The sequence below is a fragment of the Volvox carteri genome (assembly GCF_000143455.1).
Source record: "Volvox carteri f. nagariensis unplaced genomic scaffold VOLCAscaffold_29, whole genome shotgun sequence".
NCBI lineage: Eukaryota > Viridiplantae > Chlorophyta > Chlorophyceae > Chlamydomonadales > Volvocaceae > Volvox > Volvox carteri.
This window is the reverse complement of record NW_003307572.1, coordinates 252,486-270,847: the sequence shown is the minus strand read 5'-3', so window position 1 is coordinate 270,847 and position 18,362 is coordinate 252,486. Positions and strand designations below refer to the sequence as shown.

At 57.0% G+C, this 18,362-nt stretch overlaps 3 protein-coding genes across 3 annotated transcripts in view; 2 read left to right on the top strand and 1 right to left on the bottom strand.

Annotated features, from left to right (window-relative positions):
* Window positions 1–120: 120 nt before the first annotated feature.
* On the top strand, window positions 121–2,065 carry VOLCADRAFT_92980 (uncharacterized protein; the record flags this gene model as incomplete). Its single annotated transcript, XM_002952362.1, has 5 exons — window positions 121–165; window positions 355–598; window positions 1,021–1,179; window positions 1,439–1,578; window positions 1,994–2,065. The coding sequence occupies 5 exons, from the start codon at window positions 121–123 to the stop codon at window positions 2,063–2,065; spliced, it is 660 nt and encodes a 219-aa protein (XP_002952408.1).
* A 573-nt stretch (window positions 2,066–2,638) lies between these two features.
* On the bottom strand, window positions 2,639–4,259 carry VOLCADRAFT_92979 (uncharacterized protein; the record flags this gene model as incomplete). Its single annotated transcript, XM_002952285.1, has 4 exons — window positions 2,639–2,815; window positions 3,025–3,267; window positions 3,738–4,042; window positions 4,109–4,259. The coding sequence occupies 4 exons, from the start codon at window positions 4,257–4,259 to the stop codon at window positions 2,639–2,641; spliced, it is 876 nt and encodes a 291-aa protein (XP_002952331.1).
* Window positions 4,260–4,756: 497 nt separating this feature from the next.
* Window positions 4,757–18,362, top strand: part of VOLCADRAFT_62433 (flagellar inner arm dynein 1 heavy chain beta) — a gene marked incomplete at both ends in the record, with an annotated part of 31,435 nt that continues 17,829 nt past the window's right edge. Inside the window, 27 exons of the mRNA XM_002952361.1 lie at window positions 4,757–4,837; window positions 4,913–5,119; window positions 5,737–6,003; window positions 6,325–6,411; window positions 7,136–7,435; window positions 8,437–8,650; window positions 8,945–9,081; window positions 9,480–9,649; window positions 9,925–10,057; window positions 10,375–10,614; window positions 10,789–10,945; window positions 11,209–11,384; window positions 11,624–11,769; window positions 12,038–12,203; window positions 12,406–12,798; window positions 13,038–13,137; window positions 13,471–13,631; window positions 13,958–14,133; window positions 14,433–14,652; window positions 14,955–15,167; window positions 15,487–15,657; window positions 15,929–16,114; window positions 16,309–16,428; window positions 16,600–16,848; window positions 17,101–17,289; window positions 17,687–17,858; window positions 18,067–18,273. Coding sequence (XP_002952407.1) covers window positions 4,757–4,837; window positions 4,913–5,119; window positions 5,737–6,003; window positions 6,325–6,411; window positions 7,136–7,435; window positions 8,437–8,650; window positions 8,945–9,081; window positions 9,480–9,649; window positions 9,925–10,057; window positions 10,375–10,614; window positions 10,789–10,945; window positions 11,209–11,384; window positions 11,624–11,769; window positions 12,038–12,203; window positions 12,406–12,798; window positions 13,038–13,137; window positions 13,471–13,631; window positions 13,958–14,133; window positions 14,433–14,652; window positions 14,955–15,167; window positions 15,487–15,657; window positions 15,929–16,114; window positions 16,309–16,428; window positions 16,600–16,848; window positions 17,101–17,289; window positions 17,687–17,858; window positions 18,067–18,273 — 5,038 coding nt within the window. The remainder of the gene's footprint in view (window positions 4,838–4,912; window positions 5,120–5,736; window positions 6,004–6,324; window positions 6,412–7,135; window positions 7,436–8,436; window positions 8,651–8,944; window positions 9,082–9,479; window positions 9,650–9,924; window positions 10,058–10,374; window positions 10,615–10,788; window positions 10,946–11,208; window positions 11,385–11,623; window positions 11,770–12,037; window positions 12,204–12,405; window positions 12,799–13,037; window positions 13,138–13,470; window positions 13,632–13,957; window positions 14,134–14,432; window positions 14,653–14,954; window positions 15,168–15,486; window positions 15,658–15,928; window positions 16,115–16,308; window positions 16,429–16,599; window positions 16,849–17,100; window positions 17,290–17,686; window positions 17,859–18,066; window positions 18,274–18,362) is intronic.

The window sequence follows — 18,362 nt, the reverse complement described above, 5'->3', positions numbered from 1 at the left end:
TATCTCTCCATGGCATATGCCTCTTTATAAAGCTGCATCCCTATAATCGTCCCAATTAAGTGCAGACACTGGTCTCCACCGACACCCTCTAGCAAATAGCAAGCTTAAATCAATGCAGCCATGCCCAATTTTACAACGGAGAGTGGCTTCAGGTCAAAGATCAGGGTGAGGAGTGCACGAAAGACGAGCTGCGGCGCAAAACTTGTGTTTGTCACGTCACAAGGGCGATAAGGCTAAGGGCTGCGCTTTAATCATTCGTACAGATGTAAAGCTATACACGGACGTCAAAGAGCATGCCGCGGGGCTAATTTAGTGTGCCGGACGGCTACACCGGCCTGGGCGGAGCCTTTCCAGGCGGCCGCTTCTGGGTCACAACCGCCTCTGCTTGACGAGGACTTCCTCCCATCGACGTCATCTGGTGTACCATCGCCTTGGCGCAACTGGAACGAACCAACTCGGACACCCCCAAGCATCAAAGATACAGGAACACTTCGGCCCGCTGCCGAATGGTATCCAGCGTGGATGCAGTATCGACGGCGCGAGGACAATTATGTGTTCTGGCAGGATAAGTTCATGCGCTGCTCGCTGGACATCCCATGTGAGTGTGTTTGCGAGTCACGGCGCCGGGTATTTCTTGACATTTTTATTGTGCAAAGCAGGCTGAGCTGATTTTTTGCTAAGTTAGACGCAACTATATACAGGATCGCTCGTTAACTATGACAATGTGAGATATCAGACCCATGGTTCTGTCAGCTTTAAGAAACAGCCTCGCTCCTGCCTTATCATTATCGCACTCCATCTACCCATTAGCATTCCATCTACTTAAAAAACCCTTACATAAGAGCATCCGGATCTCCAACTCAGTGTCGACGCCTTCACAAGCAGCTCTTGAACCATTCCAATTGTTCACACGCCGCTGCACTGGACTGCCTCCGCAATTCGTTAATGCGAAATTTTGCATGAAACTCCCATAACCCCCTTATCTGGCGCTCCGACCTACTCCCACGGCACACAACGCAGGGTACGAAAAGCGCTGGACCATTTTCTCCACATTTTGGTACCTGCTGATGTACTTTAAGTACCACATGATCCCGCCGGCCTTTCGCTACGTCTGGTTCCTAATTTGGCGCTCCTTCATGTTTAAGGTCTATGAGGCGCATAAGGCCATCGTGCTCTGGCGTGAGTGCTGTGGGTTTGTGCCGGCCTCTACGGGAAGGGGGACCCGGCCTCGGATACGTGCCATGCTCGTTCGCGGGACTGGGCGAGGCAGGGCTCTGAATGACAGAACAGCTTGTCTGTAAACTCCAAGCAGCACCATTGCTCGGTGCCCTTGCTGCTTCCCAAAATCATTACGCGCCGTTGCGGTGTGTCCTCTCGGGGTTGGGGGTGAACAGAAATCCTTCCTGTGCTTTCCTGTTGGGATCGCTCTGTCTTGCAGAGTGCAAATTCGATGCGTACCTGGCGCGGATTGGCAGCAACGGTACAGTGACGACCTTCAGCCGGGCCATGGCACTCAGGCGGCTACATTGGAAGAACTCGCCGCCCGCAGAGCTGCTGTACATGCTCAACATTTATCAGGTAGGTTTGGGGCATGAACCGGGGACGGAGCTGGGGGACGGGTTGTGTGTGGCATTTAGAGGCGCCTCTATCTGTGTACCTGGGTGGAGACTATGCACGCACGTGTGCTTTTAGTTAGGGCAGTAGGTGGAGGCGGTTACCGGGCTGGACAGGGAGAGGAAACCTGTTTGTGTAATTGACGCCTGCAAAGGGCTTTTCTGCGTTCGTAGAGTGTGTTTGTTACATCGCTGCGCAGCTGAGTTTCCTAGCCCGGGCAATATCTTTCATGAACCCCGTTGTAACGCCAGCTCATGCAAATTTTGGGCCGTTTGATGTTACCCGGATCCTGACACACACCCGACGTTACCTTCGCAAGTCCTTCCTAATGCACGTTCCCCACCACACCCTCGGTCCATCATCGTCCCTCTGGGTGCAGACGGGCCGCATCCACTTGCTGCCGCCCGTCGCCAAGCCCATCCCGCGACCCACCTTCTTCTGGCTGTTCTGAGCCGCATATATGTGCTATATGACAAAGCATTGACCGTGGGGAAGCAGGTTCTTCTGACGGGCAGGCGTGTGGGGTCGGGGACAATGTCGGAAGCCTACGTGGGAGAAAGCTCTAGAGGGTGGAACAGCCCCGGAGCCACTACTCAAGGAGCAGGGAATGGCTGCTGTATCTGCCATCTGCTTTGAAAGCGCCTTGGTGCGTGTTTGTGTTTGTTACATATCTTGCCGGGCCTGAAGCTGGCCAGGGCCTGCTGCCCAGCCTGCTTGGGCTGCTGCCTAGGGCCTGCTGCTGCCCAGTGTGTGTGTGTGTGTGTGTGTGTGTGCACGTGCGGACGGCTTGCGAAGCCGGTGGAGAGGCTTATTAATTTAAAACTCGCATTCCGGTTGCCGGAACGTGCGCACAAGGGTGCTATTTTCCTCGGCGTTTGTTCATGTGTTAGCAGGATGTGGCCATTGGCGTGGAGCGAGCTTTGTCGGATGGCGAGGAATCTCCTTACCACATGTAGTGTACCAAGGAGTCGTGGCGGTGGTTTGCAGTGTAATTAAGTGTAATTGTAACGGGGGAACAGGTTTATTAGAGCCTCTGCTTTGACTGCTCGACAGCGCCGACCTCAATGAGCGCCATGCTGCTCAGTGTCAGGCCGCCGCTCTGCAGCTCCTTAGAGGGCGCAGCACACGCAGATCCGACAGACAGACCCGTCGCCAGTTCCGCCACGACAGGACTGCGCAGGAAGCGCTGCGCGTTATCCTCCTTTGCACCGTCGGGGCAAGAAGGGAACCGAGAAGAAATCAGAGACGAGGGCGGAGTACTGGTGAACCAGGCAAAAATCCAAACAGGGACAAGCAAGATGACGACCGCAGAAGAACTCGGTCTATGCTCACCTATCCTCACCTATCACGGAGAGCCTGCGGTTCCATGCTGTCTGACCCCAACCCAGCCAACGGCCACGACCCCCGTACCTGCGGGAACCTTGCCATCCACATGTACTGGGTATCCAGGCTCATCACGTCCGCCCCACACGACACCTGCACGCTGTTTGCAACCAGTGCTGCCCGCTGCAGCCGGCCCACCAGCTCCACCAACACATCTGTTGCCACGGGCTGCTCCTGCGACGCCGGCTGCAGCACCAGCACGACATCCACTCCCGTCTCAAAAGCTGGTCCGCGCTTAAAAAGCGCCTCCATGTCATTTGGGACCAGAACCTGAGTCCAGCCAACCAGACGGCAGGCGGGCATGGGAGTGGAAGAGGAGTAACTGAACATCTTGTCGGAAGCCGCTCGCTGGCTGGAGCCGGCAGTCGAGTCATGCACTTACGTCACACACTTTTGCGTCGTGAATCCGGGCCCGGGCCCAGTGAAAGAATGAAAGACTGCCCGGCGAGTCACCAAAACCGCGCAACCTAGGGGGCGACCCTGCAGCGAGCTACTACCGTGCGAGCTCCTCGTGCAGTTTATTCGGCGCCAGGCCACATCGTCTGTCATTTGCCTAGCGGTGTCGGGGGGCGGCGGTAATCTAGCTTTATCCCTACGCGCCTTGACGACGCTCTTTCCCCCTTCGCTGGATAGGTCCATGTCCCTTAGCGCAATTCAACATCAGCATCAAACGTATATGCCCTGCTGGGATAAGCAGCATCCTTTGGGCGCCAGCGCCCTCTCACTCGGTGCACACTCACTTTCCATAACGAGAGGGACACACTGCCGCTTCCCAGTAATCGTGCCTTCGCGTCCGCAAACACTGGCCCCGCAACGAAACGTTCCGCCTGCGCCTGAGATGAGAAGCGATAGTACACCGCCGCGCGAGCGGCAGCGCTGCCATCGCGAGAAGCACTCTGCACCACTGGCCCGGCGCTAGCGCAGCAGGCGCCAGGAGTTCGATACTGCAGGCTCCAAAGGGTGTCCAGGAGCTGGTTCCAACCGCGGATTGTACATCGGACGGAGCGTGGGTCCGGGAAGGGCGACTTGGCGGTCGGGTTGTGGACTCGGTAAGGCAGGGGACGCATTGGTATTGTGGATGAGGGGCAAGTAAGGGTCAGTAGTCACGCACCTCCTGCTGCTCCTCGGTGCTCTGGGGAGCGTCGGGCGCGCCGTGGACCGTGACAAGGGTTTCCCATACCGGCACTGTGTCGGCTCGTGCCGTGGCCGAAGGCGGTCGCATCAAGCCCGCCTTGCGCGTTGATCGTCGCGTGCTTATCCATTTTGAGGATCTCCAAGCTGAGCGGGATCCTCTGAAGGGTGTGTGGGAACTCGGCCACGCCACAGCTTGCATCACGCTGGTCGGCTGAACAGCTCTAGCAGAAATATCACTTGTCAATCTTTATAAATGGATGTTATTCGTAATAACATACTTATCACTGCAACTGATTGAGACCGAAGATAGTGATTTAGGCTTTAGGGCGTGTGGACTACTTGTCGTAGTACGGGTCAACGCGGTCGACTCCCTTGTGCTCCGCAACGCATTTGTCAACTAGGTAATTAGGATCACCTACTAGATAACGGAACCAATCGCAATTTAACTCGTGAGTTCCAATTGGTATTTATATCCTTCCCCCTTTGCATGCTCGGAAAGCCGCAGCGCATGCAGAAGTAGCTTATAATATTTAGGGGCTCAAGCCCAAAATGGAGGGAAGCGAGGAGGCTACTGGCAAGGTATTTAACTAAGCTCGGCCGCGTCCCTTATGCAGCTTCTGAAATAATGCCGGGTGACTGCTTGCAGAGCCAACAGCTGACAGCGGATGCGACATGTATCGCATGGGTCCGCTCAAAGCTGCAGCTGGTAAGTCCGCGCATGTCGAAGGCAATTGCGTGTTGCTGAAATCGGTCACATCTCTACCGCCTCCAATAAACACAGCTCCGGCCTCTAAGCCAAGATGATGCTGAGGACAGCGCAGAGTGGCTTGCCAGCGTATGGCAGAACGATGTGCATACGCCCATCGTATCGACGTTCCTCATGAGCGTCAAAGCGACGCGCATGTTTGCTTTGCTGGACACCGGTGCGGACAATGCACAGCCGGCGAAGCTATTGCTGACACTGGACGTTCCAAAACACTATGAGCAAGTGAGTACCTACCTATCCAGCACGCAGCAGCGTCGTCGGGAGCTGTCTAAGGATTATGGGCCCCCAATGGAAGGCGTAAACGGGAATGCACCAAGGGAGTATCAGGAAAGATAATGGGGACAGGACATTATCGGTGGTTAGGCCGCTGATGCGTGGCCGCCCGGTCGGCAACATTACGTGTTCTGTACGGGAAAACGGGGGACTCCGCCGAGCTGGGAAGGGTTGAAGTCTTGATTTCGCAATTCGCTCTGGTTGCCGCAATGGGCTGCCCGGGGATGCTAGTAAACACTATTGCTGGTCGGGTTTAGGGGCACTATGACTGTGTGGTTGGGGACGCCCCCTGCGACAGCACTGCTCGCTGCACGATGTGCCGCAGGAAGACAGCGCCTGCTAATTATCGCCAGGGCCGCAGACCGGGTAGTGTCCCAGGAATATTACCGCAAATACCCCAGCGCCCTTCATGGCATATGCCCGCCTGACGAATGTTTGGGTCATCGACCTCTTTTAGGATTTCGCGCATTGGGCCGGTGCAGACCTGTAGTCGTGATGTCCGAAATCCAAGCCGCCAGCGGGCCCCAACAGCATTTCGCATCCCTGTCTCGCTGCACTGGCCGCAGATGATTTTCTTTGTGCGTGATCCCAGCAAATTCGTGACGCGCGACAACGTCAGCACCGTCATCTTCTTTGGCGTCGTGCGCGGCGATGACCCGTTGCATTCGCTGCTTAAGATTATGCACGGGTTGTTTGTGCCTGTGGTGGTGGCGAACACCAGCTGGCCGGAGACCGTGAAATCGGACTTTACGGCGCAGATGCACAAATTTATGGCCAACCTCACGGAAACCGTGTATGAGGTGAAGGGCAAAACCATCCTCTACATCCCGCAGGTGAGCGCATGCCGCAGAACACGTCTGGGTTGGATGTGTGTGGGTTGGTTGATGACAAACGGGTGGGTAGCGGAGCGCGCTATGGGTACGGAGCTGAAAGTCAAGGCCTGGTCCAGGGTGGTGCCATGGATGCCAGGGTGTGCGTTCCCGCATGCGCAACCGGTAGTTGGTGGGGCCACACCCACATCGCACACACCGGTACAATGACGTGAATTTGCTGCCTGCCTCCTGCACTTCACCGCACACCTTTGCTCGCTCCGGGCCACACTGTGGTCGCATCAGCATTCTCCAACACATCATCTCCACCATTTCCTTCTGCAGGAGGACCTGCGTGATCCGAAGGCGGCCGCAAAGCAGAAGGACTTGGTGCAGCGGCTGGAGTCGACCATCATTCACTGGACGCGCCAGGTACGGCAGGAACGTGTACTCGCCCTGCAATGACACGCTCCTCACGGCCACCATTAGGAGAACACAGCTACCTGCACTATTGGTTGCATACGGTTGCCACGGCGTATGCTGACTTCCGCTTGGGTTCCGGTTCTGAGTCGCTTGGTCTGCGCTGCGGCTTGAAAGCGGCCGGTTGCTCGGGGCGGCTGGGTTCCGGGCTGGGCTGGGAAGAAGGGCTATGCCTGGCCTGGAAACGGCACAGCTGCACTGCGTGATTCTGGGTCATGCAGAATACCCAGCACCAAATGGGATAGACGCGTGTGGAAGAACCTTGTCCGTCCCCTAAACGGCCGCTGGTGTTTGGGTCCCTCCGTTGTGTTTGGCTAACAGGTTATAGTCTCGGCACCCCCACCCGGGCGATCCGCCTTTCTCCATTGAATCCGCGGCCTCTGAACCCCTTCATGTCCATCGTGGCATGCTACAGGCCGTGTCCACCTTGTGCCTCGGGCGATGTCCCGGTGTGCTGTCCCACAACTCCAAGCACCTGACAGGATACAGTTCAAACGGGCCTGTGTTGCCACCGTTGTAGCCCTCTCATGTAAATGTTGTGCCAAAAGGCAATACGAATTCTACGTGACGTGCGCAGCGATAGCGGGAAGAAAGACGGCAAGCCCCAAACTAAAAGCCTGCGTGCGAAAGAGACGCGTCCAACCGCCGCCGCTCTGCTGACCCTTTGCCCTCTCAGGTCAAAGAGCTTCTCAATCAGCAAGATGCCGTGGACGCCTCGGAGCAGGCGGGGCCGCTGGCGGAGATTGAATTTTGGCGCGAGCGCTCCGTGGACCTGTCGGGCATCCGTGCACAGCTGGACGACAGTGCGGTGTCGTCCATCGTGTCCGTGCTTGAGTATGCCAAGAGCTCCTACCTAGCACCCTTCCTGTCGCTGCGCAATCTCATCCACCGTGAGGCGGTGGCGGCAGAGGACAACCTCAAGTTCCTGCTGTGCCTGGAGGAGCCGTGCAAGCAGTTAGCAGCGGCGCACCCGCAGGTCAGGGGAAGGGCTGGAAGCGCGCGTAGTTAATTGGAAGGCCATGTGTGGTGTTGGGAACAGCATGGCCGACAAGGGGGAGGGTTGTGTGTTCTCCGGGGGGGCATAGAGAAAGAAGGTAAACTTCCGGAAGGTTGCCCTTGTGGCTAGTATGCGATTATCAGGCATAAGGCAGTTTGATACCAACCGTTGCCTGGACTAGAGCCAAGTAGGGTAAACAGGATCAGCCTGTATGGGCCAAGTTAGGTTGTCCAGAAGGTTGGCTGATGGGGGAGATCACAGAAACAGCGTGCACTGGACATCCGCAAGGCAATTGGCGAGGCCATAGACGAGAAATGAAATAAAGGGGCGGGTGGGGTGGAGTGTGATCTGCGGGACCGTCGCGAGGAAAGGGTGTCGGACGTGTTGTGTGAGCGATGCGATGCTTGGGGATCAGAATCGCGCCCCAACCACATGCTCGTGTGCCAATCGCCTAGCAAGGATCCAGGCATAAATAGGCTCCATGACTTTGTGTCGGTCTGCGGCTGCTGCTTCATGGGGAGCTATTTTTTCGCATGGACCCAATCCTAGCAGCTTAAAGGGGACACAGGCCTGAGCTTACCTTTTGAGGAGAGGTGTTTCAGCAAGGAGCTTCAGGCGTGCAGTGGATCTGCTCCGTCCCACTTGTAATGGGGCAGTGTGACCTGGCCCTGCTCCAGGTGTCGGGGTGTGCACACCAGCATAGCGGCCACCGTGCTCATGGAGCCCACCCAATTCGCCGACATGTGCAATTCTGTGGGGTTCGATGAACTGCTCAGGCCGCCAGGACGCGTTCTGGTTGCTGCATGGATTAGACTTGGCGTTGTCGGGGGTTGCCCTCCTCGGTTGGGTGCTCCTCCTCGGTACATGGCGGGGTATGCCGGGCCGCTGCAGATTCTTTGGCTGTGGAGTCGTACCTCTCCTGACGCAGCTCTTTCGCGCTCTGGCCCCTTTTCTTGGCGCTCCTTCCGCGTTGCATGCAGACCATTCCGGGCCTGCTGCCTCCAATTCTGAATTGCATTCGGATGGTGTGGAACCTATCCCGCTTCTACAACACGCCGGAGCGGCTCACGGTGCTTTTGCGCAAGCTGTCTAACGAGATCATCAACCGCTGCTGCTCCGTCATTTCGCTGGCGGACGTGTTCTCGGGTGATGTGGACAACGTGATGACGGCCCTGCGACAGAGCATGGAGGCCGGTGAGTCATTTCCGGCTCTCTCCTGCCCGGCCGCCTCCCACAACATAGGCCTTCTCTGCGCCTCCTTTCGCCATGTGGGTTCCCGTGTGCTTGCGCGCACACTGCGTTTCAGCTGTCTCATGCACGGAAATTGATATAGAGGCATGGTTCGGGTGAGTGGCGTTGACTCCCGTATGCACGGCAATGGGGGACAGCATCACAAGCCTGCCGTAGATCAATCAACCATACGGGCGGTGTCTGGTTTTGGTCAGGGCTCGGATTAATATCACTCGTTCGCGCATCGCCTATGCGCAGGGGAACGTTGGAAGGAGCTTTACAAGCGGACCGCGGCAGCTGTGGCAGTGCGGTCGCCGCGGCCTTGGGACTTTGACATCTCCTCTATCTTTGCCCACATTGACGCCTTCTTGCAGCGCTGCAAGGATCTGTTGGAGGTGCGGGTTGTGGCTTAGTAGGCGTCGAACCCAGACTTCGTGGCGGGATGCAGGCTGAGCAGTCTTTTGGCGAAGCCGGGATTGACGAAGCTGACATAAGGCGATTTAGCGCATTCTGTTCTGTGATGGCAACACGGTGTGCATTCGTTGGCAAAGGCCTAGGAGTGATGTTGTGCAATAAGGTGTCCTTGCGCCCTGGAATGCGCTCTAGCAACACGTTCAGGGTGCTTGCGTGAATTAGAGATGGCGTGTACGCGGACAAAGGTAAGCTCGCAGCCTCCATGGCTAGGTCTTATGGAGCCACGCGTTGCAACAGCCGTGCTCGATGGCTAGCAGGCCTGGGCCGGGCAGATACTTGCTACCCGCTTGTTATTGACATGCGCTTACCGCTAACGCAGGTCTGTGAGGCCCAGCTGCAGTTTGCGCCGCGCACTCCGCTGCCTGTTTTCGGTGGTACATACGGGCCCGAGGTGAAGAAGAGCATTTTGGACATTCAGGAGTCCTTCCAGGGGCTGGTGCGCATCCTCAAGGGCCTCACGTACGACATCCTGGACGTCAAGGCAACCAGGTGGATACGGTGGCTGCAATACGGCATAGGGGGTTACAACCAGGTCTCGCGACTGCCTATCGGTCCAACCCAAGATGCTTGAATGTCCCCATGTCCCGCCCATCGTTGTTGAAAATGCTGCCAAGATAGATGGTCGAGGGGGGGAATCCTAATTTTTCCCAGGCGCAAATGTGGGGTCAGAGCATGTTGATGATAATGTAGCGACACCCATGCGCACGGGGTGTTGTCCGCTATGGACGAGCTGTCGTTAAGCTTATTACTCCCTTGGATGGCAGGTGGCACGATGACTTCAACGCGTTCAAGAGCGGCGTAAAAGACCTGGAGGTGATGATGGCTAACGTCATCCAGCGCGCGTTCGACACGCAGCCTTGCCTCATGGCCCGGGGCGAACTTCTGGAGGGCTTCCAGGTGCGCCTGAAGAGAGGACCTTTCATGCAGATCTCCGGAGAGGTAGCGCAGGACGCGTGGGGCACATCAGGACATAAATTCTTGGCCCCGGGTGCATGGAGTTATAAAGCAGCAGCGCGCCACAGCTCACGTGCTGTGCCCAGTGTGACACTGGTGTTGCCGTTATATGGGGGCTTCCGTGCAACTTTAAGAATTCCATAGCCCCATAAAAACACGAAGAGTATTGGTTTGAATCTCAGTCTTCACTTTTCATGCTTTTAACCGAGTTTTTGCATGTTGCTGTCGTGCGTATCTGGCCGGGGGCCACCCTCTATTAGGCCATGGCCAAGCGCGACTTCATCCGACGCTTCGTGGAGAAGAAGACTGTTGAGTTCTTCGGGTTGTTTATGGCGGAAATCAACACCGTCAAGAAGCTGTTCGATGCCGTGAAGCGTTCGCAGCCCAAGAGTCCCATCCTCCCGCGCTACGCTGGGTTGGCCAAGTATGCCATGAACCTTATGCGCCGCCTGGAGCAGAGCCACAAGGTGGTGGAATCTGTGCGCTACACGCTGCCGCAGGTACAGGACTTCGCTGAGCACAGATTGGGGGTGTCACCGGGTGTTGCGTCTTGCAGCACAAGCCATATCACGGTGCCGATGAGGTCATTGCTGCCGTCACAGTCGTTGCCCCGCACGTGAATGCTTCTTCTAATGAAACTTATAACTAATCTGCTGTCGGCTGTGTCACCATAGGTGGCTGAGGCGGCAGAGGTGCTGCAACAATATGAGCTAGCGCACCAAGCCATTGAGCAGTACATCACCAACACACACAACGAGTGGTTTGGCACCATTGAGGGCTCTATCGCCAAGGAGCTGCAAACATGCCTGCTGGTGCAGGACAAGGCTTCAGGTGCGTGTGCGGTTGCGCGTGCACGGCGCCGTGCACGCGCTCTGCTCCGCGCACACCGCAGCAGGGATGCGCGGAACGGATATGCCATACCTTGCCGTGCCTGTCTTGCAAGCCTTAGGGTAAAGGTCGCAGACTTCATTCTTGCGTGGAACGCATGGGCGGTTCTTCGCTGTGCCTCTGAGTGTTGCGGCAGCCTGCAGCCTGGTCTTAATGCTAGCACTGACCACTTTCTCACGGACTCTGCTGTCCTTCGCTGTCCGCAGGCGGACTGCTGTCTATGAACTTCCACAAGGACCTGTTGTCGATGGGCCAGGAGGTGCACTATTGGGAGCGCATGCGGCTGGCCGTGCCCCTGGTGGCCATGGAGATCAACGCGCAGCGCGAAAAGTACCGCGTGCTGCGTGATAACATTCTCATGGTCGTCCGCGACTACAACAAGGTTGGTTTCCGGCTTATGACGCTAATGCGGCGGGGAAAGGTCCTTCGTCGAAGGCCGCAAGACCCAAACCCCAAACTACAGGGGTGCAATGCTAACCAGCTGATTTTGTTAAGGGGAGTGAAGGGCAAGGCGGTGTGCTGCTTGCTTGCTTGCCTTCCTCTGTCCCTCTCTCCCTCTCTTCACTTGTAATCTTGGAAGTTCCACAGGCCTTACGGACGCACCCCTACCTCGCCGTGCAGATCCTTACCGCCCTGGACAAGGAGGAGCGCAAGCTTTTCCACGACCGCATCCGCTATCTGGATAGGCGCATCATGCCCGGCGTCACAAAGCTGCAGTGGACCGCCGACAAGCACGCGCTGGAGTTCTACTACCGGGAAGCCCGCAAGTGGGTCCTGATGGCTGCCAGCCATAGGGATGTGACTTCTGGAGTGGTAGCTGCGGTACCTGGCTACCTGCGTGGCTCGTGGTTACGATTTGGAATTGCCGGGTTGGGTTGTTTACCGCCCACTACCTTGTCCCCCGGTCGCACAGCAGTGGTGTGTTCAGACGTGATGGCGCAAACGTACACGAAAACAGCACCTTAACAGCTTTGTGCGTTTTTAAGATACCCACGCTAACAAAGCAGCTCGGTTCCTTTCCGGTCTCGCCTGCAGGTTCTGCCGCGACGCAGACATTGCGGTGGGAGACTACAAGGCGGCAAATGCGCGGCTGGACACTATCTGCCGTGCCATCAGCGAACTGGTCTTGGTGGATGTGGAAAAGAAGAAAATCTACCAGCACACAGAGTTTGCCGCCCTACAGGAGCAGCACCACGCCAAGGTGCGGGTCTTCGGAGGTTTGTGCCTCCAAAGGAAGTGGCGCCATGCAGGCCGCCTAGGGAGAACAAGGAGGCAGATAGACTTGATACACTGACGGCCCTGGGTCGCCGTTCCGAGCATTTCCGTGCGAAACGCCATGCTATGGTAACATCAGCTCACTCATTCCGTTGACCCTGCCACACTCAACCCCGGGCCCCGTGCAGATAAAGGACCGCCTGGTGTTGGCCGTGGACGAGATCCGCGAGATCATGGCGAGTATCCACCGAGTGTTTGAGCAGGACAGCGAGGAGGTACAGCGCGAGTGGGTGCGCTTCACGCAGAAGGTGGACCGAAAGCTGGAGGATGCGCTGCGCCATGTCATCAAGAAGTCGCTGCAGGAGCTGAGCAGACTGCTCAACGGCGACAACAAGACAGAAGTGATGCCCATCTTCCACGTCACCATGGTCCTGGAACGCACCAACCGCGTGGAGTTGCGTCCCACCATCCAGGCGCTCTTTGACACCATCAACTCTGTGGCGCGCAACCTCATCATCGTCCTGCAGTCCGTCCCGCGCGTGGCGATGCAGCTGACAGACAAACAGCGGCGGGACATGGAGGTGCGTGCGGGTCTGCGTGTTTGGCCCCGGCTCCGGGCCCTGTTGCTTTCGTAACCCATGGCGCCGAAGTTGCTGTTGCTGCCAGTTACGTTATCTTAAAGTGTTGCCTGGATTATACGAGCGCCGGGGTAAGGCCTAGTCGAAGCAAAAAAAGCTTTCGACTTATGGCCGCGGCGGCATGTATGTAAGGATTGGTTGGCCAAGCTGTAAAACTGACGAGCGAGCTGTTTGCCCCCCAGGAAGCTGGGTTGGCGCCGCCAAAGCCGTTGCCGACATTGTATGAGACCATCAGCCAGGACGAAGACGCGGTGCTACGGACCATCATGCAGATTACGTCAGGTATGTCCAAAAGATGGTGGCCTGGGTTGGGGATAAAGGGTTGTCATGGACCCACGGACTGCAATCTGTCTCGGGCGCTCGTATGACGCAGGCCAATAGTCGTATGCGGCGCTGGCGAACCTGTGAAAACTGGAGAACGGCATGCCTTTAGCATACGGGTTCTTTACATGCCTGCCTAGGATGCAGCTTAGGGGGTCTCCCAGAGCAGATGGCATCCACGCCCGCACGCTTGGCCTGGGTAAGGGGACGCAGTATACAGATTATTGCTCTTATGTCGTTTCAAAAACTGTACATTATTGCATTGCCCATCTTGCCTGTGTTTTCCATTGACAGGTATCACATCCGTCATCGATAAGGTGCAGTCCTTCCTCACGTACTGGGAGAAGAAGTACCGCCACGTCTGGGAGGCGGACCGGGACGCGTACATCCGCCGCTACGAGAAGGCGCAAAAGCCGCTGTCGTCATTCGAGGCGGACATCACCCGCTACTTGCAGGTGCGCACGGGGAACTGGAGTATAGAGTCACCCCTGGGTATTGGGGGAGCTTAAAATGTTGCTCCGGTTGCACCAGCCATGCCGTGCATTTCTCTTGGCGACATTGCTGTTCTGGTCAGCTTGCATGGTCTTCCGCCCAGTGGGGAAAAAGGACGCCAAGTCACCACTTATCAGGGCCACAGAAAGCGCGCCTGTCGGCATTCCGTCCGCTTGGCGTGAACGCGCTCCTTCGTGTGACCATCGCTCCACTTACGTTGGGTCTGTCGTTAGCATCCTCCGAGTAACCACCTCACTACGTTGCCTCTGGCGTCCTCTTCCCCACCCAGTGTATCGAGGAGATCCGCGGCGAGGATGGCGCCACAAACATGCGCTTCTTGCGCATTGACTGCGGCCCACTAAAGCAGACTCTTGTGGGCCACTGCGAGGCCTGGGTAGCCAAGTTTACAGGGCTGCTGGGCCAGCTAGCGTTTACGGAGCTCAAGGCGCTGCACGCCTACTTCAAGTACGTTTATCCGCGTGTCTGATTCGGGCACGTGCGGGGTGCGAGAAGAGCTGAGGATGGGGAGAAGCAGGGCGTGTTGATCGGCATGCTGAGCCAGCGAGCGCGGGTGATATTTGAGAGCCGATTTCCTTCCCGCGGTCTCTCCCTCTCTCTCCGATCCGCCCCTGCCAGTAAATTGTGCCGCCGCACTTCCTGCCATAGTGGCCCTATCTCTGCCCAAGTGCATATCCTGCTGCTATGTTACTGGCTTTATCCAGTTTCGACACTTCCTTGCCTATCCCGGAACTCCCCGCCCTTAGGGAGTACCGCGATGCGCTGTGCGTGGCACCCGCCTCCCTGGAGCAGCTTGCGGAGCTGGTGGGGCTTCACCGACGCCTGGCGGACGAGCGCCGGCGCACAGAGGCTCGCTTCGAGCCGTTGCGCGATAAGTATAAGCTGCTGGAGCGGTACGAGGTTGGCGCCAAGGAGGAGGAAGCAGCGCTGCTGGAGGCCCTGGAGCCCGCGTGGACGGCGTTCCAGGTGCGTGATTGACGCAATGCCGGGTTGTGTCGGATGTTCAGTACCGGACAGTGTTAGGGCGTCAACGACACGCTGATTCGTGTGCCGGCGCAAATAATTCGTAGATTGGTTTAATTGACAATTGTAGTTCATTTTGGTGGCGATGCTTAAAGCAACGTTAAGCCTGCCATGGTGCATTCGAAGGGGCAGGGTAGGTCGCCAGAAGTACCTGTTTTTCCTTCCGGCTTTACTGAGCCGCACCGGTTGACCAAGCGATGACGTATGTCCATACTTTGCCCGCCATCACACAACTCGACGCACAGACCCTGCTGGATGAGACCGCTGGGAAGCTGGAGCGCTACAAGGACAATTTCCGTGAAAAGGTCAAGAACCTGTTGGACTCGTTCCTCAAGGACGTGGCGTCGCTGTGCGACGACTTCACTCGCGATGCACCCTATAGCTCGGAAGTACCCACCAGCGAGGCGGTGGCGTTCGTCAGCGCTTCCAAGCAGGCGGTGGAGGACACGCGCAAGCGGGTACGGGCGTGCGGGACGCGGTCTCTGTCGGGGGTTGCCTTAAGGGGGCCATCTGCATGCAGCAAAATGTCCCCTGCCTTAATCCTTTGCTAAGCAAGCCGGGCCGAGCTGGCCTTGCCTACCCCATCCCTGCCCAGTCCAACTTGAAGGATTTCAACTTGAAGGATTTCAACTTGAAGGATTTCAACTTGAAGGATTTCAACGGCTCCAAACACTTCAGCTGAAGTTGTCCCTTAAAATCGGAGTCTGGCCGGCCTTCAGCTCCCCCCTCAGCCCTGCCCAATCGCGCCATGTCCTCTCCGGCTTCCCTTGCTCGCAGGCTCTGGAGATTAAGAGCGGAATGGACATATTCAATATTCCCCAGCCGCAGTACAAGGACCTTGCGGCGATGGAAAAGGATCTGGATTTACTGGATCGGATCTGGGGCCTCAAGGCGGAATGGGAGCACCTGTATGGCGGCTGGAAGGATGGGTCATTTGCCGACATCAAGGTGGGCCGTGGGTTCCGGCCGCATGGCTCCGGTGCAACGTCACCGTTGCGTACCTTGGAAGTCGGGCATGGCCACCTGAAGTTTGCAGACAGGCAGGGAATTGGTTAGCACGTAGCATGTGCCATGGGATTCCTGTGTTTGTGTAGCAGCGATGGGATGCAGGCTCACCTCAGGTGAACAAAGGAATGGACTGGCCTTCTGCATGTATATAGACGGAACAGCCTTGCGGGCATCCAACGGTAATGCACTTGACCCCGACCTTGGACAATAGGTGGACGAGATGGAGGAGGCTGCTATTCGCATCAGCAAGAACGTGGCCAAGCTGGGCCGCGACATCCGCCACTGGACGGTGTGGAGCGCGCTCAAGGACACGCTGGACGCGTTCAAGCGCACCATGCCGCTCATCACCGATCTGCGCAACCCTGCCATGCGTCCCCGCCACTGGGAGGACCTGCAGGTGCGGAATGTAGCCCGGGCCTGAAGCTTCTGCCAATTAATCTCGCCTACCCTTTTGCCAGGAGGGGAGTCAGGCATGGCATGCCAGCCGCGCTCGCCTGGCTGGGCTGACCTGCGACACCATGCACCATTCCAACAAAGCGCCGCATGTAAAATCTCACCGTTTCCATCCTCTCCCATAACTCGCCAACGCAGAATCACATAGGCATCAAGTTCGACCCGCACTCACGCAACTTCACGCTGGACAGTGTCGTAGCGCTTCGTCTGGACCAGCATGTCGACTTCGTGGCGGAGCTGAGCGTCAACGCCACCAAGGTACGAGCCGTTAAACCTATTCCCATGGCAATGACCGTTTCTGTGCGCTTCCGTGCACTCTGCCAGGCACGCTGTTTGGAAGGACGCCTGCACGTCGCATGGAAAGTTCGCATTTCTTCTGATCGGCGTTAAGGGGATAACCGTTTGACACCATTGACGATGGATCTGCAGGAGTTGGCGATTGAGAACAATATTAAGACCATCGCCTCCACGTGGTCTACGCTCATGCTGGACATGGCGGAGTATAAGTCGACCTACAAGCTGCGCAGTACGGAAGAGATCTTCTCCTCTTTGGAAGAGAATACCGTCACGTTGTCCACCATGAAAGCCTCCAAGTACTTCATCGTCTTTGAAAAGGACATTGCGTTCTGGGAGCGCACGCTCAGCCATATTTCCGAAACCATCGAGATCATCCTGCAGGTGAGCCGAATCGTAGGGCCCCAAGGCCAGTACCCGGCTGCCGTGATGTGGCAATGCAGTAAGTACAAAGGGACGTGTCCTTGCCATGTGCACATCCTGGCTAGCACGGCGGGCACAACCTATTTTGCCGGGGCCCCCCTGTCATGTTGGTAGCTGCTGCTAGCGCAACTAGCAAACATGTGTCTATGTTCGAACACGGTTTCTGATCCCCGGTCCCTTCCTGTGCACCTCTGCACTGGCACCCTCCCACAGGTGCAACGGCAATGGATGTACCTTGAGAACATCTTCATTGGCTCGGAGGATATCCGCAAGCAGCTGCCGCAGGAGAGCCAGATGTTCGACGGAGTGCACAACACCTTTATGAGGCTCATGAAGCAGCTGTATACCACCGGCAACTGCCAGAAGGCTTGCACGGCGCCAGGGCTGCTGGAGTCCTTCCAGGTGGGGACGGCATGTGCTATCTGCAAAGCTGGGCTGCACCCAGCGGCGTGCGCGCGCATTGGATCGACCCTTGCTTGGCTGGCGCCCACGCGCACTGAAGTGGCGCAGTTTGTTACGCGGAGCAGATCAATCGATCGCTTCGGCACACGGCTACGGGTTTGGGTGATGGTTTGCTACGCATCTAGATGAGTGCTTACGGGCCCTAATGAGGCTTGCCCCCCGTGCGTGTGTGAAGAGGTCTTGAGTTTTCCTACCCTGCTGTGGGAGCAATGGCGAAAACGTGACATTACTCTTGCTGTGAAGAACGGTTGTACACAAGACACTGTGCGGTCTGCAAGCCGCCGAGTGTGTGGATTCGACGTGCTTTCCGCTGGGGTTGTGCCTCTTCCACTGACAGGACATGAACAACAAGCTTGAGCGCATCCAGAAGTCGCTGGATAATTACCTGGAGAACAAGCGCCAGCAGTTCCCGCGCTTCTACTTCCTGTCATCGGATGATTTGCTGGAGATTCTGGGCCAGGCCAAGGACCCGCTCAATGTGCAACCTCACCTCAAAAAGTGCTTTGAAGGTAAATTTTTATTGCACACGGGAATGCTGCGCTTGCTGTCGTACCCGATATGCCGGTTTACTTCTGTGCCCCAAAGCGGCGATGTGATTCAACACCCCTCTGCGGTGTGATCCTCTGAGTTGTCCACCAGGCTGGTGCCGCCGAAGCGGGCAGGCTCTCCTTTCGCATACCAACGTTCCAAATGCACTGTGCGCGCCTGGGCCCACAGGTATTAAGAAACTGGACATGCACTTGCCCGGAGATGATCGCAAGCAGACGGTCAGTGTGGGTATCACCTCGCCCGATGGCGAATACCTGCCCTTCGCTAACCCGGTGGTGACGGAGGGACGGCCGGAGGAGTGGCTCAACCGTGTAGAGGATGCGATGTTCCTCACCACCAAGAAGCACCTGTACAAGGTGTTGGAGGACTCGAAAGGTGAGCGAAGGGAAGACGGGAAAAGGCAGGGACTGCTCAGGCCTGATTAAACGTGCTCTTGCTGCCCTTCGGGACTGTTGGCATTGGCT